The sequence below is a fragment of the Neopsephotus bourkii genome, unplaced genomic scaffold (genome assembly GCF_033783945.1).
Source record: "Neopsephotus bourkii isolate Nb327-2 ecotype Australia unplaced genomic scaffold, CSIRO-AGI_Nbou_v1 NB_700, whole genome shotgun sequence".
Lineage (NCBI taxonomy): Eukaryota > Metazoa > Chordata > Aves > Psittaciformes > Psittacidae > Neopsephotus > Neopsephotus bourkii.
The window spans coordinates 118,335-146,142 of NW_026901199.1; the positions used below are offsets into that span (position 1 = coordinate 118,335).

At 42.9% G+C, this 27,808-nt stretch overlaps 1 protein-coding gene across 15 annotated transcripts in view; it reads right to left on the bottom strand.

Annotated features, from left to right (window-relative positions):
- Positions 1-27,808, bottom strand: part of CELF4 (CUGBP Elav-like family member 4) — a 146,123-nt gene that overhangs the window by 74,861 nt on the left and 43,454 nt on the right. For 5 of the 15 annotated variants that reach the window (XR_009725470.1, XM_061353821.1, XM_061353819.1 and 2 more), the window contains 4 exons: positions 22,404-22,469; positions 20,646-20,726; positions 19,796-19,918; positions 14,696-14,839 (listed from right to left, as the gene is read on the bottom strand). Coding sequence is in view for 14 of the 15 variants with exons in the window: in XM_061353821.1 (XP_061209805.1) it covers positions 14,696-14,839; positions 19,796-19,918; positions 20,646-20,726; positions 22,404-22,469 (414 nt within the window). In the remaining variant the exon portion in view is untranslated. The remainder of the gene's footprint in view (positions 1-14,695; positions 14,840-19,795; positions 19,919-20,645; positions 20,727-22,403; positions 22,470-27,808) is intronic. The other 10 variants (XM_061353822.1, XM_061353833.1, XM_061353826.1 and 7 more) reach the window with 6 other exon arrangements.

Below are 27,808 nucleotides of genomic sequence, written 5' to 3' on the forward strand. Positions count from 1 at the left end.
AAACTAGATGACCTGGTAAACTTATTTAATATTTCATAAACCTATGTAAAGCTATGAAAATTTTGATATGAGATGATACAACAAAGAATTAAAAGCTATACAATGAATCCAATCACTGTGGTTTCATGGTAAATAACATCTATCAAATAAAACTGATTGCATGAAATTGCAAGTTTGGTTAATAAAGTAGGTTTTCTTAGAGTATACTTAAACTTTTCTGTAGTATTTGAACCTTTCTTTATAGAAAATGAAAGCAGCCCACACAAAATTTCTTAAAAATTGGATAATAGATCATAAACAAATTTAAAATTATGACTTACAATATTGACAAATTTCTAGTAGGCTCTTCCAGGAGCATGCTGAAAGCTCCGCACTATTCAGCTTCTCTAACATTACTCAGAATACATCAAAAGTAATTATAGGTAAAATTTGCCAATCATACAAAAATGGCAAAGAAGTAAATGATAACAGTAATAAGTCATGTTGACCTGGGCCACTGTGGAGGATGGTCTCAGTGTTCATTTTAATCCAACCAAATGCAAAATAAAGTATGCACAGGAGAAATCAAGTGGGTCACTCATAAGAAGGGGAAATCTTCACTAGAAAACAGTGCTTCTAAGAAGAACATGGGTGTCATGATAACAGCCAAATGTGAGCTCTCAGGATGATGCTGAAATATTCAGCACAGCCTTGGGATGAAGGCAGTCTGTGGGGAATATTCTCTATAAGTAGGAAGGTGATGTTAACTCTGAGTATGGCTCAGGAAAAATCCTTAGTGGAATTCTGCATTTAGTTCTGGTGGTTTTAAGAATTATTCAGAGCTATTAGAATAATTCTAGAACTGAAAAAGTAATGAGTTTATTGATGAGAATGTTAAACAGTCTTCTGACCATAGTCCATATACTAGAAATTATTTCTAATATACATGTTATTTTTTTTAATATAGAAAAAATAAGGACTTGGTAATTTCTTCTGTATGGAAGCAGACGTTTGGCAAACTTAAAATGGAAATAAGACACTGAGTCTGCATTTTTTAAATAGTGAAGGTAATTAACTATTTTGGAACATCTTGTTTAGCAGTAGGGGTGGAGCACCTATCAAATGAAATCTTGATTAAGATATTTTCTAAAAGGGATCCTATGACTCAAGCAGAAGGCTTGAACCTGTCACATGAGCTGAGGTATCTGGCATATGTTATTTCAGAGTTCAGTCCAAAGGATCAGAATGGTCCCTTCTGATTCTACGTATCTGTCTGTCTGTTATTCATTTCACATTGCAGATATTTAGAAAATCAATTCTTGCCTACTAATCTGGCATGGACTATAGTAACAGTCATGATAGAGGTGACAATTGATGTTAATGCCTTATAATAAATGGCCCCAAAGTGTGGGCTACAGACCACTGAGACAGCTGACTGGTACTCGTTCTTCATCTTGCTTCCAGCTGAGACAAACTGAACAGATGGGAAGGGGAGATTAAATGAAGAGTGAAAGTAGATGGCATGATTAACTTTCTCTAAAGGTCAGAACACCCAGCGCAGAAGGTAGCTTGATATACACTAGCATCTTCCTTATGTCACCTTCCCATCTTCCCATGCATCAAACTACTTCTATAGGTTAAGGCAGGGTGAGCTAGAATGTGCAGAGAAGTGGTCTCTGTTATTGTGCACTGTCAGTTGGAAGTTTTCCAGATAGAGCCTCAAACAAGCAGTATCTTCTCTGAAGAAGGTTGACGCTGTAAATGCTGACCCTGAATATGGTGGTTCAAGCCAAGAAGGACTTTTCTTCCTGTGAGTGTTGTCTTTTACAATCTGTTTGTTTTGGTTTGGTTTGGTTTTTTTTTTGGGGAGTGGGGGGGATTTGGGGTTTTGTTGTTGTTTTAGTGGGTTTTGTTTGTTTCTTTGTTTTTACACAGAAATTACTGTCATGACTCGCATTGAAAGTACAAGACTGAGATTCAAGGTTAGACTAGAATTTTGACTAGAGTTTTGATTCACATGTACATCTGGAACCAGGGCTCCTGATCAGTAACAGCTTTTTCTAAAAAGTCATAAAACCAGAAAAAGTCTGATATAGAAAACTACAACAGATTTCTCATACTAAGAATGGAGTTAACACTAAACCCTCATTTTTTCCTTTAAACAGGGCTTGTTTAAAGGATGAGCAGCTATTTGTCTGATTCTGTGGACAGTGGCTCTACCTGTTCTGCTAAGTAGGAGTTGAAGTAAGTCATCCACTGAATAACTCTAATAAGTGAAAGACTCGGGTTTCAGCCATTCTTTGGAAACCCCATGAATCAAATATTGGACCGACATGTTGTGCTGTGGACAACAAGCATTGTGGTTCCTCTAAAGAAAGCATAATGTTCCAACATAGATGATGGCGATGGTCTTTCCTACAAGGAACAAACTAGCCAGTGAGGAATTACTCATAGATAAATGAATAGCATTTGGTCTTCTTTGAATGATGATTAGAACTGAAGCTATTTCCTACCTGCATTCAGAAATGGAAGGAGCTCTTCTTAATTCACTTTCTGAGCCTTCCTTGTAAATATTTGGCATCATCATGTGTCAATCTAAGGTTTATGGGGAAAGTACATGGTTGGAAAAAGCAGATGAGCTTTTGATAAGACAAGTTCATATCTTTGCCAGTGTAAAACCAAAAAGCTTAGTGTGCTTTTTACACAGGTTAGGAGTAGGATTTAAGTAAGTGCTCTGTTAAGGATGCACTGCTAAATCAAGATGAAGATAATTTTTTCATTGTTTTTGTTGGGCTGTATAATATAAATAAAATTAAAATAACTACTGAAGCTCCCACCAGCCATGTCACAATCCATTTCTTAATATCTTTGCTCCCAGGTTCCCTCTTGGAAAACACTCCTTGTTATTTGTGGCTTCTTGAAAGAAGCCATGTATGAACACTTCAACTACAGAAATGACTGGTTGTCCTTCTTGGTCTATAAGAGGGAAGCATCATAAAAGGTGACCTTCTTTTTCATAACATTTTATAGTGGGGAAGCAAATTCCTTCCTCGGCTGATTGAGGAATAAACAAACAAAGCAGCCATACCCCCCTCCCCCCCCCCGCCAAGGAAACTGATCATGAAGAGGCAATGTGAATTATACTGCTGACTAGTGACTATTTTTTGTCAGTTCTTGCATGTCCTGGAAAGTCTCTGAAATAGATCCATTCTTGGTGTGGCAAAGTACAGAATCTCCCCACTTTGCTCCTGATGGTCATTGCTTAGATGGATGACTAGCCACTTCTTCCTTTTATGCTGTGGCACAACTGATACCTTATTATGGGTAGGTTGAGGCAACCCAATAGATATAGAAAGACGTGAAGCTTCTCTTGTGGGACAGTCTGGAAGTTCCTGTTCAGAAGCCAGAAAGAGTGATGAATAGTTTTTGGCCATGTTTTTCAAACCAGTGCTTAACTTTCTATAAAGGCCATTGTATGAAAACCAGATAACAAAACTGAATGTGAAAGAAACTTCACATACATGGTGAGTCATTGGGAAAGAAAAAGAGAAAATCTCCTATTTATTCCAGGAGGTTGTGAACTGACACTGTACTATGCTGGGTACCAAAAAAGGAGAAAGAAAAGACTTAGACAAATGCTTTTTAAGCTGGAAGGTAACATACTGTTCCAGATCTAACCAGCTGTTACATCTGTGGTCCTTTCAGTGTGAATGTTTTCAACGACCCACAATAGACAGGGAAATGATTAGCGGGCTTCTTCTGTTATCAACATCAATGGGAATGAAACACCTTCATATTACAGTGTGGGTGTTGATAAATTCCTGTGGGTCTGCCAGCAAAGCAGTCAAATGCATATCCTAAATCCTTCAAAAATGTATTTTGAACCCTAGAGATTTCCATGAACTTCTGCAGTCCCTCAGAAGAGTTATGTTTAGCCTGTGGGAGTTACCACAGATTGACTAAATCCTGATCAGATTCTGGCTTCTGGACCCCCTGCCCAATGACCTGTCCGAACTCTTGATCCACCCTTGGGTGGGAGGAAGGAAAATTAACTTCTGGTTTAGTTGCTGAAATAGAGCAGAGTAGAAGTATTGGTGGAAAAAACATTTATGAAAATGCCTTTGATTAGAAAAACTGAAGACCTGAGAAAGGCAGGGACAGGGTTCTTAATTTGAAGAGATGGGTTGAAAATACAAGTTGCCCCCTCCAAAAGTGGCTCTTGCATTGATTCCTAAAACCAACTAGCAAAAATTCTTTTCTCATAAGCATTTTCAAAAGCCCAATAACATAATAATCTTCCTAGACCCTGTTCAGCCATGCCACGAGATCCACAATGACCAAGGTAAATACTTCAGAATTTCTGGAAAACCTTCTAGACAAGGATTTTAAAGGGTCATTAGAGATCTGTCTTTATAAGAATCGTATAATTTCACCTTTAAATTGTCAGAAATCAATCAAATTTGCACGTCATGTTGCCAAAAAGGGAGGAAACTTGTTGCCTGTGAAAGAGCCGATGACAGCAGCAGCTCTTGTATGTTAGGTGCACTGCTTGCCTTTTCTAATAATGAACATGCCTGGCTAAATATTTGGGCACTGGAGGTCAGCTGATGAAAGGATCATAGTCCCACTGTCTCTAGGTTTTCCGTGGCTTCCATCACTAAGGATGTCATTAGAGATGTGTGCTGGCCTGCAAGGAAGACTGACAGCATCCTGAGCTCTATTAATAAAAGAACAGCCAATTAGTGAAGCAACTACTGCTCTCTACTCAGCACTCATTAGATCACACCTGGACATCCAGTTTTGTATATCCCTCCTCCCCAGCATAGAAAAGCCAGTGACAAAGCAGAGTGAGTTCATCACAGGGCCATCAGGATGGACAAGGAGCACTGCGAGAGTAAGGAGACTGAGACAGTCTCTTCACATCAGGGGAAGTTCAGATTGAATGATAGGAAAAGGTTCATCACCGAGAGGGTGGTCAGTCCATGGAATAAACTCCCTAGGGAAGTGGTCATGGTACCAAGCCTATCAGAGGTCAAGTAGCATCTGGGTTAGCATCATACGGATTAGTTTTAGTACTGTGAGAAGCAGGGAGTTGGATTTGGTTCCAACTCAAGATATTCTATGATTCACAAATTGAAAAAAGAGAGACTGGACATAAGGAAAAGCTTTTCCACCTTGAAGGCTAGCAAGCATTGAATCAGGTTGCCCAAATTCAAACGACTTGCTCAGTCGCTTGCATTGTTTTTAATAACTTGAAGACATATTGGCACTGCAGAAATATATATAGTACTTATATAACGTACACATCTGTACATATATGATATATTACAGGTCAAGACTGGGGAGAGTGGGGATGATTTAAATTTAGTTGGGGATTTGAAACAGGTGAAAACATACATGGTTAAGAAAGGCATACATATTTTTATGGGGATCTGCAAGTTGTCACCCTGTTTACAACCTTTGAAGATATCAATATTTTCTATCTGAAGATGTTAATCTCATCTAGGGAGTGTTTTTTATGCTGGTGTGCTTACTTGAAAAGGGAAAATATCACATGCACCAGTACATTAAAACAATGCTAAGGTTGCAAATTGAAGCACTAGAGTTAGAAATGCAAGGAATTATGTTACCTATAAAATTTTAATTCTGTATTGTTTTGTATATGCATTAAGGCGCTGCTTCTAACTACACATTTCTGTATTTTTCTTCTTCATGGCATCCTTGTTTTAATTACTGTAGAGAATGAATAACATAACAGGGTGAGGAAAATGGCAATGTATCAGACTCATTATTCCATGTGTTGGAATGTAGACAGTAAATAAGGCAGGGAAAGGATGGTTTTGTAGTTGTACAACCAAATGTTGCCTTGGAGAACTGGAATTGATCCTTATTTCTGCCATGACAATCCCAGTTTTGCTTGGTATATCATATATCACAAAATTCCTTTAATAAGATCTAGGCTTCTTTCATACTAGTAAATAAAATGGTGCAGCCTCTGAGTGCAGATTGTACATCATGGCTCGAACTTACACGACTAAACCCTCTTATCCCTCAAAAGAGAGTGGCCTTGTCTATACTGCTGTCTAAGGACAGTCCCTGCCCTTGCGACTGCTGAGCCATGCCCAAGAAATGTCCAGCCATGAGTTAATTGCCATGACCCGAATAGAGCCAGTGGCACACAATGTTAAAAAGATATGGGTAGTTATGGCACAGTGTTTGAGCGGATGTGCAATGCCTCTTTAGTTTGCCAGAGAAGATGAAGCTTTAGCGTGTGTTCCTCTTCTTGGTGCTCAGTGCACTATCTGAGATTTCACAGATGGAAAAGTTGCTGCCCAAACCTGCATCTGGAGTGAACATAAACATAACATGCCCTCTGTTGTGCTGAATACTTTGAGAAAACAAGCAAACAGACTGATCAGGCTCATGCATCTCAGATTAGTCACTCAAAATTACTAAATAGTTTTAAATATCTTTCTGTGCCTCATCACCCCCTTGGTGAAATGAAGACACCATGAGCACTGTGAAAATGCTGTTACTTAATTCTGTGAACCTCTCAAATGCTCTGCTGGGAAGGACGTTAGGAAAACAGATGAGGAAATAATAATAAATTCATATTCATAGCAGGGTTTGAATATTGTGCAGGAAGGAGGGCCTGGGGCCAAGCACAAAGCTGTGAGGATCTATTGAACAGCTTCTCAGTTACTAGTTAGCTGACAGACTTCAAAATGCTGAAGAGCAGCCCTGTGCAGTGAATGAGACGGAGTAGATGGATATAAAGAAGTTGAAGATAGATATACGGGGGGAGGGATGGTTGGGTGGATGGATTTATAGAAACTCATCCATTCTACAGCTTGAATTCATCTTTCTTCAGAGAGGTCTTGGAGGAAAGAAAATAAAACCAGATGCAATGAGTAACCAAAATGCTGTGGTGGGTCTGCAGTCTCACAAAAGCAGGATGTGGTAAGTCTGCGCTCTGCAGATCAATCACCTTGAGTTAAGAAATGGCCCTGCTCATCATTCCTGACTTCTGAACCAAAACTTCTGGCCTGAATGTAGGTAGCACTAGAGACCCTTCTCTGTCACTTTTACACACACGTGTGTTCGTGTTTGAAACAATCAGAGCCGTGGAACACATATAGGACCAGATGTATACAATTTGGGTTCATATATCCTATCTAACATCAAAGGGTTTTTCACGGATAGCAGCAGATAGCAGACTGTGTAGGCACACAAGGGATCAGTCAGGTTCTTTTCCCAGGTCCCAGTGCTGATGGACTGATTCGAAGCCCAGAGCATTAAGTTTTTAATCTCTTTAAAAAGTCTTTTCATTTTATCTTATTTTTGCCTCCTCTCTTTCTTCTGGCATTAACTCTTTACATCAGTCATTTCTATTAGTCACATAAATGGCCATTCCTCCTTTTGAAGGGTCTTAAATGAGTGGCCACAAAGACCCTAGAGTAATGAGCTCCTCCATCTAATTACCCCATAAGTAAAAATATTTATAATGATTTTCTAAGTATGCATGTGAGTAGGTATGCACAACATATCCGTAACTTGAAAACATTCTGGATGGACTCTATCACTTGTGTGGAGAGATGGATAGAACTGTGATAGACACTTGGACAGACATAAAATAGAAGACAGATTCTGAAAACATATTCTTGTCTAATAAATTGTTAAGCTACAAAAGAAAGCAGAAGTCCCTGTGTACAATGTATAGATTTTCTTTACTGTGAGTTACTGGGAAAGACAGAGCTGTCCCTTTAATGGGAGAGCTGCAAACAGCTGTTCCTTATGCATACATGCTTGCTTGGTCTGAAAGTTTTGGTAAGTCAGTGCATAACTGACAGTTAGATTTATCTCCCCAATAAGCAGTCAACATTATAATAAAGGAAAAATGCTTTCAGTGCACCTTTGAGAGTGCATCAGAAATTAATCTAAACATCAAATTAATTATAGTTTGTAAATGAATAGTGGCTCACAGCCCTAATACTTCTCCTTCTCCTCCTCCTCCCTCTAAAGCCTCCCCCAACAAACTGCAGTGGCTGGCTGTGCTGTGCAGTGAGTTTGATGAACAGCTCCTTCTCTTTCTTACTCACACTACTCTTCCCTTATCAGCTGGAGCAGAGTCCTATCCTTAGGCTGCAGAGCTGAAGTCTCAGAGTGTGGCTGCTTTGGAGTGTGACAGAGGGCAGCTAGCAAATAATAAACTATTGTTCCTCCTTCCCCTTTTCTATGAGAGCATTAAGCACCCCTTACTTTCCAACTAAGCTGGACACCTCACTAACATCTCCTTGGCTGTCTGTCTATGCCAGGTACTTCCGAGTGGAGAGGACCACAAGTGCTGATCTGAACAGAAACATCCCAGTAGACAGGCATGTTCAATGTGCCTGGAAAATTGTTCCCATATTGCCTCAACTCAGGCACTCAAATTAGTGGCTTCTTCCATTACATCCTGAGTTTTGGTCCACAGCCTGTAGCTATAACGGGATGACAATCAGACGTTGTTCAGGCACCTGAAACAAAATGTGTTGCCACCAGATCAAGCAAAGTAAAACATATAGGCTAATTTGGTGGGCTACAGGGAGAAATGCTCAGGCAGAGACTTTTCTTGGGAAATCTGAAATCAGGTTGAGAGTAAGAAGAAGAAAAAAAGTACAATTTAATCATAGTACTGGTAACAGCCACCATCCTACTTTTTCCCAGGTGTTTCCTCATAATTCATCTATCTGATGTGAATCTTCCTATTTTACAAAAGAAGAATCAGAAAAGAAACCCCAAAAACCTTTGAGGTGATAAATAACTCTTTTCATCCGTGGATCCTAAAGTTCTGTGGAAAGGAGTCAGAGTCTTGCTACACGAAGGGGAACCCAACAGCTAGGCTGATCAATGGTTGCCCACATGAGGCCGCTATTTCTTACCCTTAGATCACCTTAATCCTGGACCTGCTCATTCCCCTGGATGAATTTAAGGAGAGTTTGTAGTTTTATTATTAAATGAGAAACTGCCAGCTTTGGCAGGGCATGTTGGAGGAACATCGTGAGCAGGTGCTGAACAATATTTTTCTGATGTACCTCAGGGTCCGTTGTTCCACTCCTGTGTCTTATGGAGTGCTGCCAATGCACTTTAGACCTCATCTGCAATGCCCCTGTTCCCAGGTCCTGCATAGCTTTGACAGTGTCCTGGTCCCTTGATGTTCCTTTCTTCTTTCTGTTTCAGCTTCCAGGCTAAAACTCTGTAGACCATCATGACCTGCCTGCTGGCTTGCATCTCCCACTCCACCTTTCTGCCACCACACTGCAGTCTTGAACTGTCAGTATGTTTTTAACAACATGATACAAGCTCTACCCATGCCTCAGCCATTCTCCTGAGCTTCACACCCTCCTGTGTCCAGTCCTCATTTCTCACTGCATTTCTCGCCTTTAATCTCTCCCCTTTGGCTCTCCTGTTCCTTTTCATAAGCTAAGAGCCAGAAGAATTTTAGTGGGGGAATTAAAATATGTAATAACTAACATAATTTACTACTATCCATCAACTGTTGTTATTTCCCCTCTTTTGGCATCTTCAGAGAAGACTGGGTGTTTTTCCAAATGGGGTGGCCCACTAGCAGCTTTCAAGTGGACTCCATGCAGGCATCTGCGATGAAACTCGATGTCCATGTTGTACCAAGAGCCAAACAATATATTTCCTTTGGGCCATATAAATCTATTGTCTTAGGAAACCCCCACAGTTTGTAGTCAAAGCTAGAATGTGGGGCACTTCAAAAAGGGATGGGACAACCCTCTGCAGTGTGAAAATGCATTTGGAATTCATAGAAAAGGAGGACATACAGCAGCTGTGGTTGCTAACACCTGGGCTGTCAGACCCTCTTGAGTTGAAGTAGAGAGGAACCAGCTCTGTGGTGGTGTTTCTGTGGGCATAAAGGAGGTTCTTCACAGCCTCCCCATGGGGGGAAACTGAAGTTGCTACACCAGCTGGGAACAGGCACATGCCCAGGAAGCACATGTGGGGACAAGGTAAGGGTATGGTGCAGAACTGTCCTGACAGTGTCTGCTGCTTCATGGCATTCAAGGAGCCAGCAGATCCAGGTGCTCACTGCTATCAGAAAATGGAGGAATGAATTTACAAGTGCACCAGTAAAGCAATTTCACCAGCTTTAATTTATCTACATCCTATTTGACACCTTAGGGTAACCAGTTGGCCTCCGCTGCTCCATCCATATCCTCGTTTTTCTAATTTCTGTCATGTCTTCCTAATTAATATTGCCCAAACCTACGCTTTTCTCTCTCTTCTCTGTTAAAACATTTTCCTAGAACACATCTGTCTCTGTATTTCACTAATTTAATGTCTTCAAATGTCTTCTTAAAATGTGTCTTGTGTGACAACAGGGAGTGCTCCTGAAATTAAGACTGTATTGTAACGTCACTCTAACACAGGTAGAGTTAGCCATGACTGGCCAGTGTGAAGAGCATTCCTCTCACATTGACTACTTGCTTCAGCAGCCTTAACAGTGTCATTTTACTGGAATTTTGTGTTGTTTTTTGTGGTTTTTTTTTCCTTGTACACAAATTGGTCACATTTATATTATTTGCATAACTGGGAGGGTAATTATCACCAGAACCATTGAGACCAGCACATACGTATATTTCACATCCTCTGATATTTAGCATACGTATGCACAGAAGAACTTACATACACGTAATTGTAAAGTGAGAGACACAGTGTAGTCTCTGCCTTGCACAGAGACAAGATCCAGGGTCCTGCAGAAGTTGATGTTCAGGCTGTGGCACACTAAGCCTATGTGCAAGACTTCCTAAACCAGCATCCTGTGAGAATGGGAGTCACTGTCTTCAAGGAGTGTGTAAGTGTAATTTTTCCCAGAGTGAGACAGTGATTCCTTGCTGTGGTCCTTCCATTTCACTGGAAATGATCAGCATCGCCCAGTGGGAGAAACATGTTGGCTTGCCCTGGTTTCAGCTGGGATAGAGGTTACAGGTATCAGCTGGGCACTGAGTGAAGGACTAGTGAAAAAGGAGAGAGAAGGGCAGAATAGTGAATATCTGTGAAGGAGAACTTACTGAGTCTGAATATGAGAGGGTGTATAAGGCAGTGCCTGAGGATAAATACAAGGAGATGCTGATATGGTTGGTGTGATGGAGGCTCAGGGCATGGAGATAGACAAGGTGCTAGTGAGTGGGAAGGAGTGTGATCTGCACTTGGCCATGTTCCAGCTGTGTCAGGATAGGGAAGGAAATAAAAGGCAGAGGTTTAAATATTGTAAAAGAAAATGAAGGATCTAGGTCTAGCCTGGATGTGTGCAGCAGAAGAAAAGTTGAAGGCAAAGAAGCTTTAAATGAGTTTTTTAACTTAAGGAGTCAGGGTTGTTTCTAAGCTGGTCTTACACATTAGAGCAAGCTGTGTTGCTATGAAAAACAATAGACATAATTTAAGCACTTTCACATTTATACATATAACTAGTGTTTGCTGTAGCTTGCATTCCTTGCTGCTCCTTCTCAGTCAGGAGGCAGCAGCCTCTGAATTGGGAAAGTCAAAGGCTTCATGACCACAGCCTGGTTTCTTCAGCATGTTCATGTGCTAGGGTCTCTGCAGGATCATGGACTTCAGAAACCAGGACAAAGGCCTGTGGCTGATCTTGCTTCCTTTGTAAGATGCTGGTGGCTGCTTCTACACTATCCTGACTGTAATGGTCAAAGGAGATCATTCTGAGCTGGAAATGCAGGAGAGAATTGAGAGCCGAACAGAAAGGAATAGAAGTCCTTTTTTGAGATGCTGCTGTACTGACTCACTCCATTTGGACCAGCTGCTTACAGCAATCCAACAGTGAGACATGAGCAGCAAACGAAATACTTTCTGTTCCCATGGAAAAAACATGGTGACATTTTTATTCATGGAATTTTTAAAGTTTGTCTAAAGCAGGACTTCTTGACAATTTCTCAACAACCTGGGGCTAGATTCTGTTATGGCAATTTACTTGGGATCTGCATAGCAGATACATTTTAAAAGGTCATATAATGGTGGAATATCTTTCTGGGGCCAGACAGAATTGTCCCCCCAGGCTACCAGTTGGAGAGCTGTAGCTGGGTTGAAAAAAAAGTGAAACAGAATGCAAATGCTGTGTTTTTACATGTTGAGTTTTGGGAAACGTTTAAGCAGAAAAGGAAAGAGTTTTCTTACTTTCAAAGTTAATAAAACCCTTTCAAAGTTAATAAAATGCCTTTAAGAAAAGGTAACTTTATTTTTTAATTGACTTTCTGAAGAAAAAATTATGATAATTGGCATTTTCAGTGGACTTAGCAAAACAAACGAAAGGCCTGATTTTCTGTAATACACGTTTTTGCATTGCTTTAAAGTTAAGGGTCAGCTGGGTGCAAGGGTTTGAAGAGGAGCATGACATGCTACCTGTACTTCTGCTGTTTCTGTCCTTCTGGAGGTGGTGCACACGGCAGCATTGTCAAAACATTTGTCTGAGACCAGCAGTCACAGCAGGCACTATGGGAAAGTAAGCTAAAGCCGGAGAAAACCGGGGCTTGATCCCTGGGACCCCAAAATGATTGTACTTGGGTATTTGTGTCTCTAAAGCTAACACTGGGTGACTAAGATCTACTAGCAACCTTTAATTCCTGCCTTTTCTTGCCTATGCAGTTGAGTGAACACATCCAGAGCCCTTTCCCGGTTTTGGGCTGGAATATCTCACCACTAGTTTTTGAGTTTATTTCATCAAGCAAACTGTTTAGTTTCTTCCAGTAAGACACAATGTTAAGAGAAATTCCTGCTAAGATCCCTTAATTCCTGCTCAGCTATCAATCACAATCTCCAAGTACCCTGAAAACAGCCATAAAATAACCCCCACAACCCTGCCCAACAAGCTAGATATGTGTTGCAAGGATATGTGTTGCTATCCTTGTGGATCCTTGTAACCAGAAAGCCTTGAGCTAAGAGAAGGTAAGGTGAATACCTGTCCACAAGATACTATCCCTTACTGGACTTGACTCTTAGCTTGTATCTCTATTTACCTGCGGTCTTCCCGTTTGTCAAAACGTAGGGAAACAGGCTCAGTAGTCACCTAAACAATTATGATAGGAATGGCAAGTTCATTGCCAAAGGTCCGATTAGTGGATATCCTAGGAACATTATCTCTCAGTGTCACCTAGAGCTTTGCTGGTCTGCTTATGTTGTTACAAGCTTTCATGTGGTTAAAACCCTGAAAAGCAGGTGGGCTCTGGAGAGAATGGAGCTAATAATGTCTCACTTGAATTTCCCAACTGCATCTTCACACCAAAATCTTTGTCCTCCATTCTCTAGTGCATGAAAGTGCAGCAACCCGATGATGCTGTGTTGCCTCACATCAGGGGACAGAGCTTTTTCAAAGGGGGAAATAGCCTACCCAGACCCTCTGTGGATGGGCAGGAGGAACTATGGATGGAGAAGGGGCATGAAACAGCTGGAAGCACTGTCTGGCATGCACCATAGCTAGCAAGGCATGAAGTAAGAGTTCTGGGGAGAGAGCTGTTCAGAAGGGGAAAGGGGAAGGCAGCATGGAAGGGAAGCATAGTGTGGAGACTGAGAGTGGCTTTAAAATCAAATGAAACTCCAGTGGGTCTGAACTCTGGAAGTTTGTCTGAGAGACAGAGTCCCAGTTAGCTTCAAGTAACAGGAAAAGAAAAGCAATAGTTTGTCTGGTTGCACTTCTCAGGGAAGGTCTGCAAAGAGATGGCAGAGAACCAGGAATTGCATATCCCAGTGGAGGGCACATGGATGGGGGAGATCCACTGTCCACCAGGTGGGATGGGATCCAGTGCAGCAGGGTCTCTATGCTGCCATGCTGCCATACTGCCACAGGGGACCCTTCGCAGCAACACCTTCGTAGACAGCAGGATCTTACTGAGACACCATGGGCACATCACCACACGGCTGCTGGCTGGCTGAGCCCTCCTGTTGCTAAGCCACCAGCTAAGGATGCTCCCTAGGTGGTGGCTCACAGATGGCTCTTTCCATTCTCCAGCTGGTAGGGTTGAGCCATCAGCAGGGCCAGAGGTGTGTGAGCATGGTGCAGTTTTCACACCCAGCTTCTTAGCATGGTCTATCAGCTGAGGCACAGGGTTAGCTCAGTTTGTATCTGCTGTGGTGCTGGCTGGGGTTCAGTGGCCTCAGGCCATGTCTACCTACAGTCCACCAAGCAGCCATCCCTCCAGAAAATTAGGCTTTCAGCTGATGTTCAGCCCTTGTCCCCTTGTAGTCTTATGGAAGCTGCAATCACAGCTCTGTATTCCCTTCAACCCCATGGCCTGTTTTTCATTTTGCTTAGGTATAGCAATTCCCCTTCTGCCACATACTCCCACTGCTGACCCTGTCAGCACTTCACTTACCCCTCCATCCCCCTCCATTTTGCTCCATACACTTTAGTCTTTTCTATACCCTCCCCACCTCCCCTTCCAAGGGGGGTACATTTTCCACCAGACCACCAGCAGCCTCAACACCTTGCTGCTGGTGAGATGCCAATCCTTCACTTCTAAGCAGTGCATACAACTCTGAGCATGAGACAATTAGGAGAGAAAGAGGGAAGGGGGAAAGTATTGACAGGAATAAATTGAGAGAAATTATAAAGCTTAAGCAGAAAGAAAGCAGTTTGAAAGGTAAAGTATTTAGAGAAAGCCCCTTCCTGGATGAATCTAATTGTTTTGTTATCTTTACCCACCAAAGCATTTACTTTGGTTTGTCGCCCGATCCACAAACACTTTCGAGGAGATGACATTACCGAAAGGCAGGAACATCTGCATCAGCTCAGCATCCCCAAACTCCTGGGGCAGATGGTAGATAAACAGGTTACAGCCCTCTGGTCCTGTCAAGAGAAAAAGAAGACACATGAATGAAGAGAAACAGGATATGAAAAAGTACACTGTGATTTATGTTGTCATCTCCTCTCTCTGATGGATAAAGGGTCACCTCTAGGAAGCAGTGTGTAGGCTCCCAGAAGGATGGACAAAGAAGAAGACCAGCAGCTCAGAAAGTCACCCAGAGGCTATGCTAACTTCATTAACCTTCCCAGGACAGACACTAGGATAAAACCCAGAAACAGAGGAATGCAGCAGCACATGTGGCCATGGAAAGACAGAATGGAGGAACAAGAACTAAAAGAATTCAAGAATGCTATCCATAGTTTTTCTTTGCTCCTCACAATCTCATTTAACCCATAGAGTTTTGGGTGGCCCACACTAACCTTTCCCTCTTCTCAGTGTCTGCATGCAGAACTTTCATTATCTTTCTTGTATCTGTGTGAGAACTATGTAAACAAGTAGACAGATACGCACAAACACACAGTCTTATTTTGTTCTGTAGAATTTAACATTAAACCCCCCAGCTTGACCCAGCCTGAAGACTCACCAAATCTGCACAGTTTGAGCATGTCTCCCATTCTAGAGGGTCTCAAGGACAGATTACAAATCTTAATTACTGGGCAAGAGGACTTGCCTTTTTTCCTCAATGCTGTAACCTATACTCTTAAAGACTTCAGAGGGTTCACGGAAAAATATCCTGAGAGGACTCTTTAGCCGGAATATTCAGTTATGTTAAAATACAGACCTTCAGAAAATATTTGGTGGAAGTTGTATTTTGGGGCAAAAAGAAGGGAAAAGCTGCCTCTGGTCAAATAACCAAGAATGAAGCTTTTCAGTGGGACTTTTATTTTTAAGCAAGTTGTACTTGAGGAAAAGTCAAAAGGAATGGGAGTGTCCAAGTGGTTCTGTTGACAAAAATAAACATTTAAACCCCTTGCAGTGTCCACTAGCAGAAAACTTTATAGTTTGAGGAGGCAAGGATTGGTTTCTTTCATGGTCTTATTTTCAATGGTACTTCCAGCTGCTGCCCAGCTCTGCACTGACCTAAACAGGTAACTCCATCTCTGCTTTGCTCAGGGGCTTAAGATGAAGGGAATACGGTATGTGCTCATTGATGCAAGGATAATAGGACAGAGAGGAGGATTTCCTCCTTACCCCAGCCCTTCTGCCTACAACCCTGTGACCTGACTCATCCAGCTTCCCCCCATTTACCTCTGGGACACAGTGTGGGGAAGGAAAAGGTTTTTTAATACTGTTGTTTTCTTCATCAGGGCACAATTACAGTGTCATAACACAGCAAATTACAACTTTGCCTTTCCTGTTAGGGAGAGGAGTTCGCCTAGATGCTCCCACCTTTTATTAGCCATTACTCATCCCCCCGGCTGGCAGGAGAAGTACAGCGAAGTCAGGATTCTGGCAGATGCCCATTTAAAGCTCATTAAAATTCCTGGGCCTCAGCGTGATTGAAGTCACAGGCTTTCCACATTTCCTTTTGGATTAATGGAAAATGAAGCCCTAATGAATATTTGCTAAGCACAATTTTCCCCACTAATTTGCTAAAAGGACTGTCACGAAGGAACAGCTGATCCTTTGCATCTTGTGCATTTCCTAGAGGTCGTGAGGATGGTAACAGGGTTTCTTCCAAATGGGGGGGATAGTGGGATAATTAACTAATTAGGCACCCGGTCATCTGCTTAGCTAAATTACATTTGAACCTCAGTGGCCCACAATCAGGCTCCCCTATTTCATGCCAAGTTTTTCCATCCTCCTCCTCCTCCTGTCTGCCTCTTCTTTAGCCTCCTCACAGAGCAACTATCCCTTCTCCAGTCCTTGCTGCAGCTTATTTCCACAAAATGTGGAGTTACTGGCATGGTAAACTAGATCTGAAACAGTCTGAAAGTGTTAAACAAACACCGACCCCCTTAGGTGTCTGTTAGAATTGACAAAATTCTGCCCAGGAGAAGACCACAGGCCAGAATAGCAGGCAAAAATTCATTCCTTCATCTGAACATGCCCCAGAGCACTTCTGCTGTGGGATTTGAGATGCACATTATAATAGAATGGGTAAAATCTTGGCTTTGTTGTAATTAGTGGCAAAATTCCCACCGACATCACCAGAGCCAGCAGTTTGCTCTGTAAAACTGGCAAATTCTTTCAAAAATACCAGCTGCATTTCCTGGAATCTTGGATGTGTTGTGCATGAGTAGGGATTCTGCCTGCGTGTGCTGAGAACCACCTACTAAGGCGTAAGGGAGACCAGGAGGCACACAATTTAATCTACACCAGGTTTAAAGATTGGTCTCAAGGAGAGAACAACCCTTAGTTCACCTTGAAATCAGTCTTGTTTCACACTCCTTGGAGACTGAGAGGAAGAGACCAGGGAAGATGTGGAAAAGCAGAGACCACCGTCAAAGCCCAGATCAGCTCTGAAATGTGTCTGGGAAAGCCATACTTTGGCTTCCCATATCAACTCAGACATTCAAGGCCAGATTTGCTCTGTTCCCAGCTACAGAGGGTTTTCAGTAATTTCCAATGCTGAAAACTCCATCTGCTACTAAGAAACAATATGATGTACTTTGATTTGTTTTACCATCCTCACATAGGAAAATTCTGCCATTAGAATTTAACAGGTAATTTCTTGTTAAATCTATTCATCCATAACTTACCTATCACAGTTAGACTCCTTGATAAAGAATGCACAAGACAAGATCTGTCTGCCTCAGCTCTTCTACCTTGTGTTTTGTTGGGTTTTTTTTGCCTAAATCAAGTTAATCTGGGCACTCTGTGGAAGACTATATGCTTATGTGTATGACAAACTCTTAATATATTCATATATATTTCAAAGAATTTAAAGGCATGACTTCTTCACCTCAGAATGCTGTGAAGACCTAACTTAGCTCTCAGTGTACATATGCAATGAGTTTTAAAGGACTCTGTTATGGTCACTGAGGCAAGAGGAAGATCACAGCTGGTGTGGCAAAACCTTAGTGACAGAGTCCAACTATCTTGTTGGAGAGAAAGGTATTGTTGAGTTCAAGGGCAGGTTGGATGGGGCTTTGAGCAACCTCGTCTAGTAAAAGGTGTCTCTGTTCATGGCATAGGGGTTGGAAGCAGATGGTCCTTAAGGTCCCTTCGAACCCAAACCATTCTAGAATGCTTCTGTACTTATCAGAGATTGGAATACTTGGCAGTTTAGTGCTGAATACAGTACTAAAATTTTTTACACATGCTTTGGTTTTCAGAAGAGATGTAAGTCAGCTCTAAATCTAACCCTCATGACACATCATGAGAAGAGTGTCAAGGTCCATTTCTACTCTGACACCTGCAACAGCTCTTGCTTTTATGGCTTTAACTTATAGATATTTCTGTTCATTAATACACAGGAAGCACAGGTAGACTTGGTTCAGACAAAAATGAAAGAAACGGTTTAAGGAATACACAGTTTATGAACAGTCTGTAAATTACAGGCAGACCATACTCTGTCCATGCTCTTCACCCTTCAGCTCATTGTTAGTTTGTGGGGGGTATATGGTGGACAGCCGCAAACCCAACCTATCCCCGCATGTCCACTGTTGACATGAGTAAACTCCATACATATACCTGTGCTGACATCAGCTGTCTATTACTGCATCCTCAAGACCAAGAATCATGCTTGCTGTTCAGTTCCAGCATGTTTGAGCACAGAGCATAGGGGAGTCAGAAGCCTGCAACACTTTATTTTAATATCTAAGTGTACTTTTAGTTTCAGAAGCTACAAATTTAAAATTAGTCCCAAGTTTTGCCTGGTTGATGTGGCCCGAATCAAGGCTTCATCTCTATGGCTTTGATCTTTCTGAATTTGTTCTACCCTATATGCCCCGTCAGCTGCTGGCAGCCTCGGTGCTTCTATGGAAGTAATGACTAGTCTCTATAGGAATGTTGCAGCAGCCAAGTGGCTCTGGGCTTGTTATCCAACAGGGATCTGGGAGCAGAGAATTAACATTGTTATTAACAATGTGATCATCGATGTTATTGTTGTGCTAGGGCTGGTTCATTAACGAATCAATGTTTGTGCACATCCTTGCAAACATAAAGTACTCTTCTCAGCACTGAGCATTATTATTATTAGAGTTCCCTCTTGCTGTGTTTTCCTGTTAAGGGTTAGAGATGCTTAAAAATCTCTGCTAAAAAGGAGTGTTGTGCCTTAGAGATTCTCCCTTGAACAACCAGCAGAGAAAGCCACAACATCTAAACACTGCGGGAAAATGGAGATGATTCTATGTATCGGACTGGAGGTTCATCTCGTACGTCTGGTCCCCAACCATCCTCGGTATCAGCTGCTTACAGGAAGAAGTGAGGAGTTATGAGACAGCTTGTCCACTGGGTGACACTCACCGTCAACCCACAGCAGCACACCATGCATTGGAACACAGGGGGCTTTGGGAAGTGGGTCTTCAAAGTGTTCACAGCACTGCTTTGCTTCTGACGGTTCCTGGTGCAATGCTGTGTTGAGCAATGATCTGCTCACCATTTTGTCCTGTGCTTAATCTAACCCCAGTAAGTAATAAAAAGCAAAGTCCTTCAGCATGGGGGAAACATCTCTGTAATGATACGTTAGGTCTGTGCATCTGTTCTCACAGCAGGGACATGTACTAGAGCTAATCAGGAGCTGGAAGTTGTGTTCCCCAGGAAATTCTGACATCGAAAAAAAATTAATTCCAAATTAGATCGAAATGCTGACATTTCTAATTTTCTTTCAAAATTAGATTTTTCCCTCAAAGTAGTTCTAGTCTACTAGAATATTTTAGTTTGATGGTGTAATCCTGATTCATTTCATTTACTGTTGCACTACGTTAAAATATTAGATGTCATTATATATATGTAATAACACAGATATCATAGAGTATATCCGAATTAAAGATCTACTAGAGGATAAAAGTTGAAATGTAATTATTAAAATGAGGGTCTCTAAACTGAAGCACCTGACTTAAATGCCTCACTTAGGCAAGCAGGATCCTCTTGTCCAAAGGGAGCAGTGATTCTCTGGAGGATGACTGGGACCACCTGAGCAGGTTGCCTCTGAGGATCCCACTGCTCCCCACTGCCTGTAAAGGGAACATCACATGTCATGGTTGCCCCCCAAAGTATTTATATGCAGTAGTGGGAGATTCATGTCTCCTTACATTTCATGTCTCCAGTGAAGCCATCCAGTCCTGCAGCCTAGATAACCCAACTCTTTTTATATTCAGTGTAAAGAAACAGGTACTTTCACTACATGATTCGTCCCCTCCTGATGTGGAGATTTTGCTCTAAAAGGGCTGATTGATGTTTCCAGATTATCAAAGGGTGCTGAAAGGACCACATCAGCTCCTCTAAATAGCAGACCCTTGTTCTCTAAACAGCAGGTGTCTGAAACCATGTTACTGGCGTCCAATAAAAGGCCACCAGGGCTCTGTTCCTTATTAAATTCTTTATTCCAACTAAATTGCTTTTTTATCCATGTTCTTGTCACTTCTCTTGAATACAGACTGCCACTGGACATTACTGCCTATGCTGCTAGCAGGTCTTTCCATGGCCCATGCACTTCAGCATGCTCCCTTTCTGGAGGACTGAGGACATCTCAGTCACAATTGCCCATGAGGATGTTCCTGCATACTATTGTTAGTGTCAGTGGTGCTGTGTCACATATGGAAACAGGGAAAGGAGTCAGTGGGCCAAGGATTCGAAGAAATTGGGTGTTTAATGGGTACTTCTCTAAGTGTATGAGGAGCGGAAACAATGTGGTGAGGATGGTGTGTTGGGGCCAGAAAGGAGGACAGCCTGTTTACTCACCTTCTCTCTGTTGCTGTGGGATCATGGGAGGTGGCTGTGGGAAGGCTTGGCTAATCTGGCCATAAGCAGCAGGATAAGCAGCTACAGGAGAGAGAAAGGGAGAGAAGAAAGAGAAACAGATTTCAGCGGTGGGAAGCAAGGAGCTTTCATTTTTCATTTCAAGGAGTGTATGATGGCTTTGAAACCATCATAGCAAGCTAGAAGTGGGCTTTCCGCTGCACTTTTTCTCTGTGAAGGGCAGCCTGAGATATGGCAGAGCTATGGTTGTGCCCCAGGAGGTGCCACATGGCCCTAAGCACCCACCCTCCCTTCAGTTTCACCAGCAATAACACTGGGGACAACCATACCATGTAAATGGGGGTCTCTGCTGAGTTCTTTCCCAGCAGAGATGCGTAAGCATCCCAGATGGTGCCACAAACACATTCATTCATGAGCTCAGTGTGTCGATGCCCATGCTGACAGCCACTCAGTGCATGCACACTTTTCTCCATCTAATCTCTCTCGCACCCTAGTTAGTTCATATGCTTATAAAAAGAGTTCACATGCATGTTTCCTCCTTTATTCAAACCTCCGTATACCCACACCATATAAGCACAGTTGCACATATGCTCTCAGACGTACATTTTCTTTCACGTCCATAGAGACTTCCTCTCTCCAACACAAACACGGTGGAAACAGTGTGCAGCAATTAAACAATTTTCCCCATCTCAGCTCCCCCACCAAGAAGACAAGGGGAGCCATTCACTACCACAGATGGCAGATGATGTGCCTTGCTGCTAAAAATACAGAGTACAGGTCGCCTGTGAGCCCAGAGAGAGGGGGATAGGGGCCATGTGTGTGCAGAGGGGTTAATTAACAGCTCAAAGGGTTGAGCTGCTTCCCATCTATCAAACCTCACAAGCAATAAATGACAATAACTAAAACACTGGCAAATGAAGCCTTACATGAAGAATTAAATTAAGTTTCCAGATACAGTGCTGACATGAGATAATAGCCATTCCTCAGTGGGAGACCACAATTGCTCCAGTTACCACAGGAAATAATGACTTTGGGGTGGCAGCTTCCTTGCAACGCTGGCCATGGACACCTCGTGAGGGGAGGCTGAACACAGTGGGGTCATGGTCTGCACCAGGTCACTTTGGCTGGTGTCAGTCCATCAACTGCAAAGGAGCTGCTCAGCAGACAGGACGATAAGAGTGGAGGCTGGCTTACTATGAGCTGTGGAGAAAGCTGCTGAGAAGCAAGACGTATGTCTGCATAGCTCTTAAGTAAGCCTCAGACTACATAGCTGGGGTATGACTAATGTAGATGCACCCTGAAACATGGTTGTATGCGGAGATACCATACCCTGCCAGGCACAGCAGCAGTGGCTTTGCAGGGTCTGGATGCCCATCTCACCTCCTTGCTGCAGTACCAAGGAGATCTGTTACACAAAGTGTCCTCCAAACCAGTGGGCTGACTTGGCACTTGAGCACTGTTCTAAGCAGACTGGACCTGGTCCTGCCAATGAAGCTGCACCAAGGTACAGGTCAGTGGCAGCCGTTCCCTGAGGGAAAGAAGGAGGCTGACCCCACTGGGAGAGAAGGCAACGGGCTATATGTTTTCAGAAGAAGTGTGAATTTAACCTGACAGTCTGTGGCCCCCAGCTTGCCCCTGTATCACCAAACACCTCCCTTTCCCCAGGCTCCTCAGGTGTGTTCAGAGATTAAAGGCTTTACAGAAGAAAAAAGTTTATTGAGAGAAAGTGTTAATACTAACGACCTGCGTACTGCTGCACTCCAGCGTAGGCTTGTTGCAAGGGGTCTGCTGCAGTGGGGCTTTGTGCTGTGGAGACACAAGAAAGAGAAGGAATCAAGGGGTTAAAACATGACAGGCACTGTCCTTTTCCCCACCCTACCGGTATGTGATATGAGACAGACACACCAGGGGCTGAAGGTCCCAGAATGGGAGCAGCTCAGACACCCAAAAGACAGGACAGTACAGAGCCTCCCCATCATATCCAACAGGGCTCTGTCACCCAGCCACCAACAACTCTGTGACATTTGGAACAGAGGACACAGACACACAAACTTCTCCCCTCCTTTCCCAAGCTTAAATTATGGAGCCCACCTCTGATCATGTGCATTTTTGGCATGGCAGTAATGAACCCCGAAGAGCCCTCATCTTAAGCCAGGACTGACGCTGTGCTAGGTGCTGTGCAAACTCAGATCTCAGTGACAGCTACAGTCACATGGAACTTTCAATCAGAGCACAAAACAAGAAGGGCATAGCAGGAGGAAGGAGAAGAGAACAAAGCAGTGGCTCCTGCCATCCCAACATCCCTTCGAAGGATTGTGTTGCTGCCAGGCATCCCCCCATGAAAAAGGAAATGCTGCTTGGAGGGGAGGAGGATGCCACTTGTCTGCTCCAGGGAGGATGCTGTGAATCGCTGCATAAGGCATGCAGTCCCTTGTTGGCTTCAAAGTGCATTTTCTCTCTTTACAAGTGTGCATTCCTCCCCCTTAAAAACTGTTTATTTTTGAGAAACTTTGAAGTCTAGCTCAAATACAACCAAAGCTAGTTAAGATTTTTGTTTTCCTTTTCCCCTTTTGTTGATAGGGAGAGAAAGAGAGAAAGGTGGTGTATGAGCTCTTCCTTTATCTGCAGCAATAAAAAATTTAAAGCAAAGCTTGGCTGAACCTCCAGTCCAAATGTCACCTTAGCCCTAATATTTCACTTCTTGTTATGAGTTTAATTTGTATTTATTGGTGCTGCGCAGTTCTACATTTATGTGTTTCCTCCAGCTTCTTACTTGGAGGATAATCCCTTAGTGAGTTGCTACTTTCCACCCTCGACCCCACCTTTTTCCTTCCTACTAGCACAGAGGTGTGGCTGGAGGGAAGGGCTTGGAGGATGCAAAGGTGTGGGAATCTTGAAGGGAATCTGGTGCATTGATCTATCCAAGGAGAGACACTGGCTGTATGCAGAAATGTGGGGGAGGTTGGCACATGGGTGTTACAGGACCCAGGGAACATGGATAAAGTTATTTCTTACAGATGTAAATGGCAGTGCAAAGCTCATTTTCAAAGACCAGCATTGATCGTGATGGAAGCTTATAAGATCCTGCACTTTTCTCCCAAAATATGAGGAATCTTGGGAAGACCAAACTTTGAGGGGGAAAACTTAATTAGCTGGCTAAGGCTCAGAGGCTCCTGCTCATTAGGGAATAACTGAATCATAAGGTCTTTGAGGATGGGGAAGTCACAGGAAGAAATAGGTGGGATTGCAATCTTAGGGAGCCTGTGGGACATCAGTGGAAGGCATAGTAGAGGTGCAAAGCTATATCTTTAAAGAGTAGATACTCCAAGAAACTGGAGGAAATGCTTAGAAAATGTAAAAACCATTTCCACTTATTCCTGTCATCTTGGAACAACTAAATCCTGTTCAATTTCTGCTCAAAACTGTTTTCCTCTAAAACAAAACACTGAGCATATTGCTCCAGAAGAAAACTGAACGGCTATGAAAGGTTGAGTGATACACCAGTTCTTGCACCCTTTTGGGAGAGTGGATCATGATATCTTGAACCCTCAAAGTGACCAAGTCCTGTCAGGTAGAAGATATCTCCTGATGAAGATGAGGGGATATGAGGTAAAGGGAGCAAGTCTTTTCAAGACTATGTTTTTTGTCTGCAGTAAAGGAGATGATCTGCTGTATCTGCCCTGAAAGCAACTGCCTTTTCTTGGTTGCACTCAGTAGTTTATAGAGCTAGGAGAAGAAACTGTCTCTGCTGCTTGAGGGATACACTCACAGCATTTCTTTCCTCTCCAGCTGTAGCTGGATCAAGCATGCTCATTCTCTGTCTGATATGCTCACAATTAGTAACAATTGCCTCTGTTGATATGGATAGTCACTGAGCCGTACCTGGCAGACTGTGGTCCTTTCCCTTGTTCCCTGCCTTAGCAAGGCACATGTGGGAACTGTTCAGTATCTCAGCCATAGCTGAGTCTACGTCCTTAATAGGGCTGCTGTGCTCACAACCGAGCTCCTTGCCTTACCCCATCTATGTATATCTCACCTGCCTTTGGAGCTATACTCTGCCCATCATAACTACGCCATTATGCCTAGGAAATGTATACTGAAAATCAGCTTTAAAATTAAATATTAAAACCGGACAAATGCTTTATTTAAAGGGTTTGGGACAGCAAGCCTTTAAATGCAACCTTCATCCTCTCCCACACTAAGCTTTTAGATTTCATTATTTTCCTGCATCTTAGGAACTTGTCAGCAAGGGTAGTATCTAACTAGATGTTTCTTTCTCAGGAAGCTGCCTTGTATCCTAGATCATGCAGGAAATTTATTCCAGCTCACAGTACATGCATGATAGTGGGAAGACTTTTCCCTGGCTTTAACCAGCTTTGATCCAAGCTGGGAATCACTTACTCATAGGTGAAGAACATCAAGGTGGCTGACATAACAGACAAGACCCTAGCACTGACACAATAATTCCTGGGTGCTTTTGAAAAGGAGCAAAAGGAGCCCTTCCAGGGCTGTAGGAACAGACAGAAGAGGGAGCAGCAATCCTGGTCTGGGGCTCTGTGTTCTACTTGTAGTCTCATACCCTACCTTGGCTGTTTGGGAACAGCAGTTGTGGTGAGTCACCACCTGCAGGAATTTAACTTGGCAGCTCTTAAAAACAGAAGTGATGACCTTTTCTCCCTGAAGACCTCGCCTTCCTTAGCTTGAGGAGTGCATTTACTCAGACAGTGAAGATGTGGTTTCAGTACAGTAGATGTCCACATGCTGACCAACACAGCCTGTGAAGGTGCAGGGAGACAGACTTCAGGGCCACCTGGGTACCCCGGCATGAATCCAAGGTAGCTTGGGCAGCCATGAGCATATCTTCATGCTGCTGCTCACTCCGCCAGATGAATTAAACCTAGTGAAGGGCATAACTGCCTGCACTCCCAGCTGTAGTGTGGATGAAGCCAACTGCTGGTATTGATCCAGAAATCTCAAGACACAGATTAAAGGTTTGAGGAAGTTGTGGCCATGCTGTGTTCAGCAAAGTGACAGTCCTCCTACATATTAATGACCCATAAGAAGTTCAGCAAGGGCTCAGATGTATGACGGACTTATGATCCAGAGCCAAACTGCCCCAGGGATTATGTGTGGCTGCAGGATGGAGCAGACCATGTGCTAAAATTCAAAGTGATGGGGAGACATGCATCATTTCTGTGTTTTCACAAAAGGACACAATGAAGGAAGGTGGCTTTATTCCTCCATATGATACGTATAACCTAATAGGGTTTGCACCCCTATGGCCTTCACACACATCATGCTTTGCTAAGGTAGGAGTTACCCTTCGCCAGCTACCCATCCTCCCCATCCAGCTGGCCAGTCTTCTCTGTACTGCAAGTATTAGTTGAACACGGGCATGTCGGGCTGGGAACAGACCCCAGCTCTTCTGCATGCTGTGTGTGCCAGGGTGTAAGCCCACTGTGACCCAGATGTAAACAGCTGAGTACGGGCTGGTACCATCTATAGGGATACAGAAGACACCAGATGAGGGACATGGATATCGTAAAGCACATTAAATGGGGTTTTGGACCAGAACTAACCTGTATCTAGTTTTACCACCCTCAAAAGACCATGGATGTGCTGGTGGCAATCTGTGCAAATATGCCTATAGGTTGACATTTGAAATATCTTTCCTTGTAGTCAGACTCATGGAGATCTTATGTCCAACATACAGACATTTAAGAGATTAAGCATGATGTAAGATGCACACTGAGAATCAGCTGGTGGAATGAAAGAAGGAGAAAGGCTTCTGAGAGGCCAAAGGACAGCTATCAATCACATCAGTCCTGCTGAAGTTAATGTAGCCTTGCTGCTTTGCATAAGATAAGGATCCGGTATTGCCAGGGCAAACTAAAGGTGTACTGTGAAAACAGATGCTAACAGTAACTTCATTTGGCAGCTCAGGGCAAAAGCTTTATCCCTGGATATCACCTTTATATTAATTTGATCATTTCCATATCTCTACGGGAAAAATCCTGCTCGGATACAATTGTCTCTTTGCAAGATGATTCTGGCCAAGATGCCACAAGGTGACCATGGCAAGATAACCTTCCATAAACCTGGAGACATAAAACAAGCCAATGACCTACTATATGGCCATAAATATAAATTTAACGAAGGCAGCACTTATTCATTAGGCAGAAGTCAAGAAATGACTCCCTAGTCCTTCAAAGAAAGTAGATCTGTTAATGTCACTTTCCAAATCCTCTGCCTGATGCCAAAACCCAAGGATGATTTCCCAAGTCAGCATGAAATACCAGTGCTTTAAAATTAACACCAAGAAGCTTTCTTACTACTGATATATCTTGAGATTGAAATCAAACTTTTTTTAAAAGGGGCATTCAGCTAGTGTTAGACCTGACATTTAACTTTTGTCTGAGAATGAAAGGATGGAGGTAGTAGAATGAAGCACGTTGTTAAAAATAAATAAAATCAGTTTAAGTGATGTTCTATAAAGAATCCCTCCTGAGATGCTTGTAACCCAGCTACAGTGTCTGGCCAGGAAGAGCTGTTATATGGTGCTCAGGTGCTCAGGTGATAATGGAAGTAGGGGACAGAAGGCTGTTATGGGCAGGGGTGTAAATCAGGAGGAGCTGCACTGAAGCCAGTGGTAGTGGTGAAGTAAAAGGATGATGATTACTGTCCAAGGCATCAAAAAGGGGCCTTGCATTGCCCTCAGTGGGGTATGGGATAGTGTCAGGATATGAGAAAGCCAAAGAATCAGAGAAGCCCAGTGTTTCTGAGAGACAAAAGCATTGTCTGGCACATTTTCAGCCCCTAAGATCCCTGGGTTTTCCTTCACTTTGGTGGAAGGAAGTAGCAAACCTTACACTTACATGGCATCCTCTTTGGTCCTTGCTTCTGACTGCCTATGCGGTTCCCAACAGACATGTTTTATTCCATCTATATCATTCTATTTTGTAGCGCTGCTCCCTGCACTGGTCTACAAACAGATGTTAACACCCAGATCCACAGCTTTGTTCTCTGCCCCATTTATTCTTTCTTCTCACCGCCCTGGAGGTATTTTACACCTCTCTCAGGAGCTGCAGCTTGGCCACTGTCACCTCTCGGAGGGTGGATGAGGTGGAGGGTGGTCAGAGGCCAGG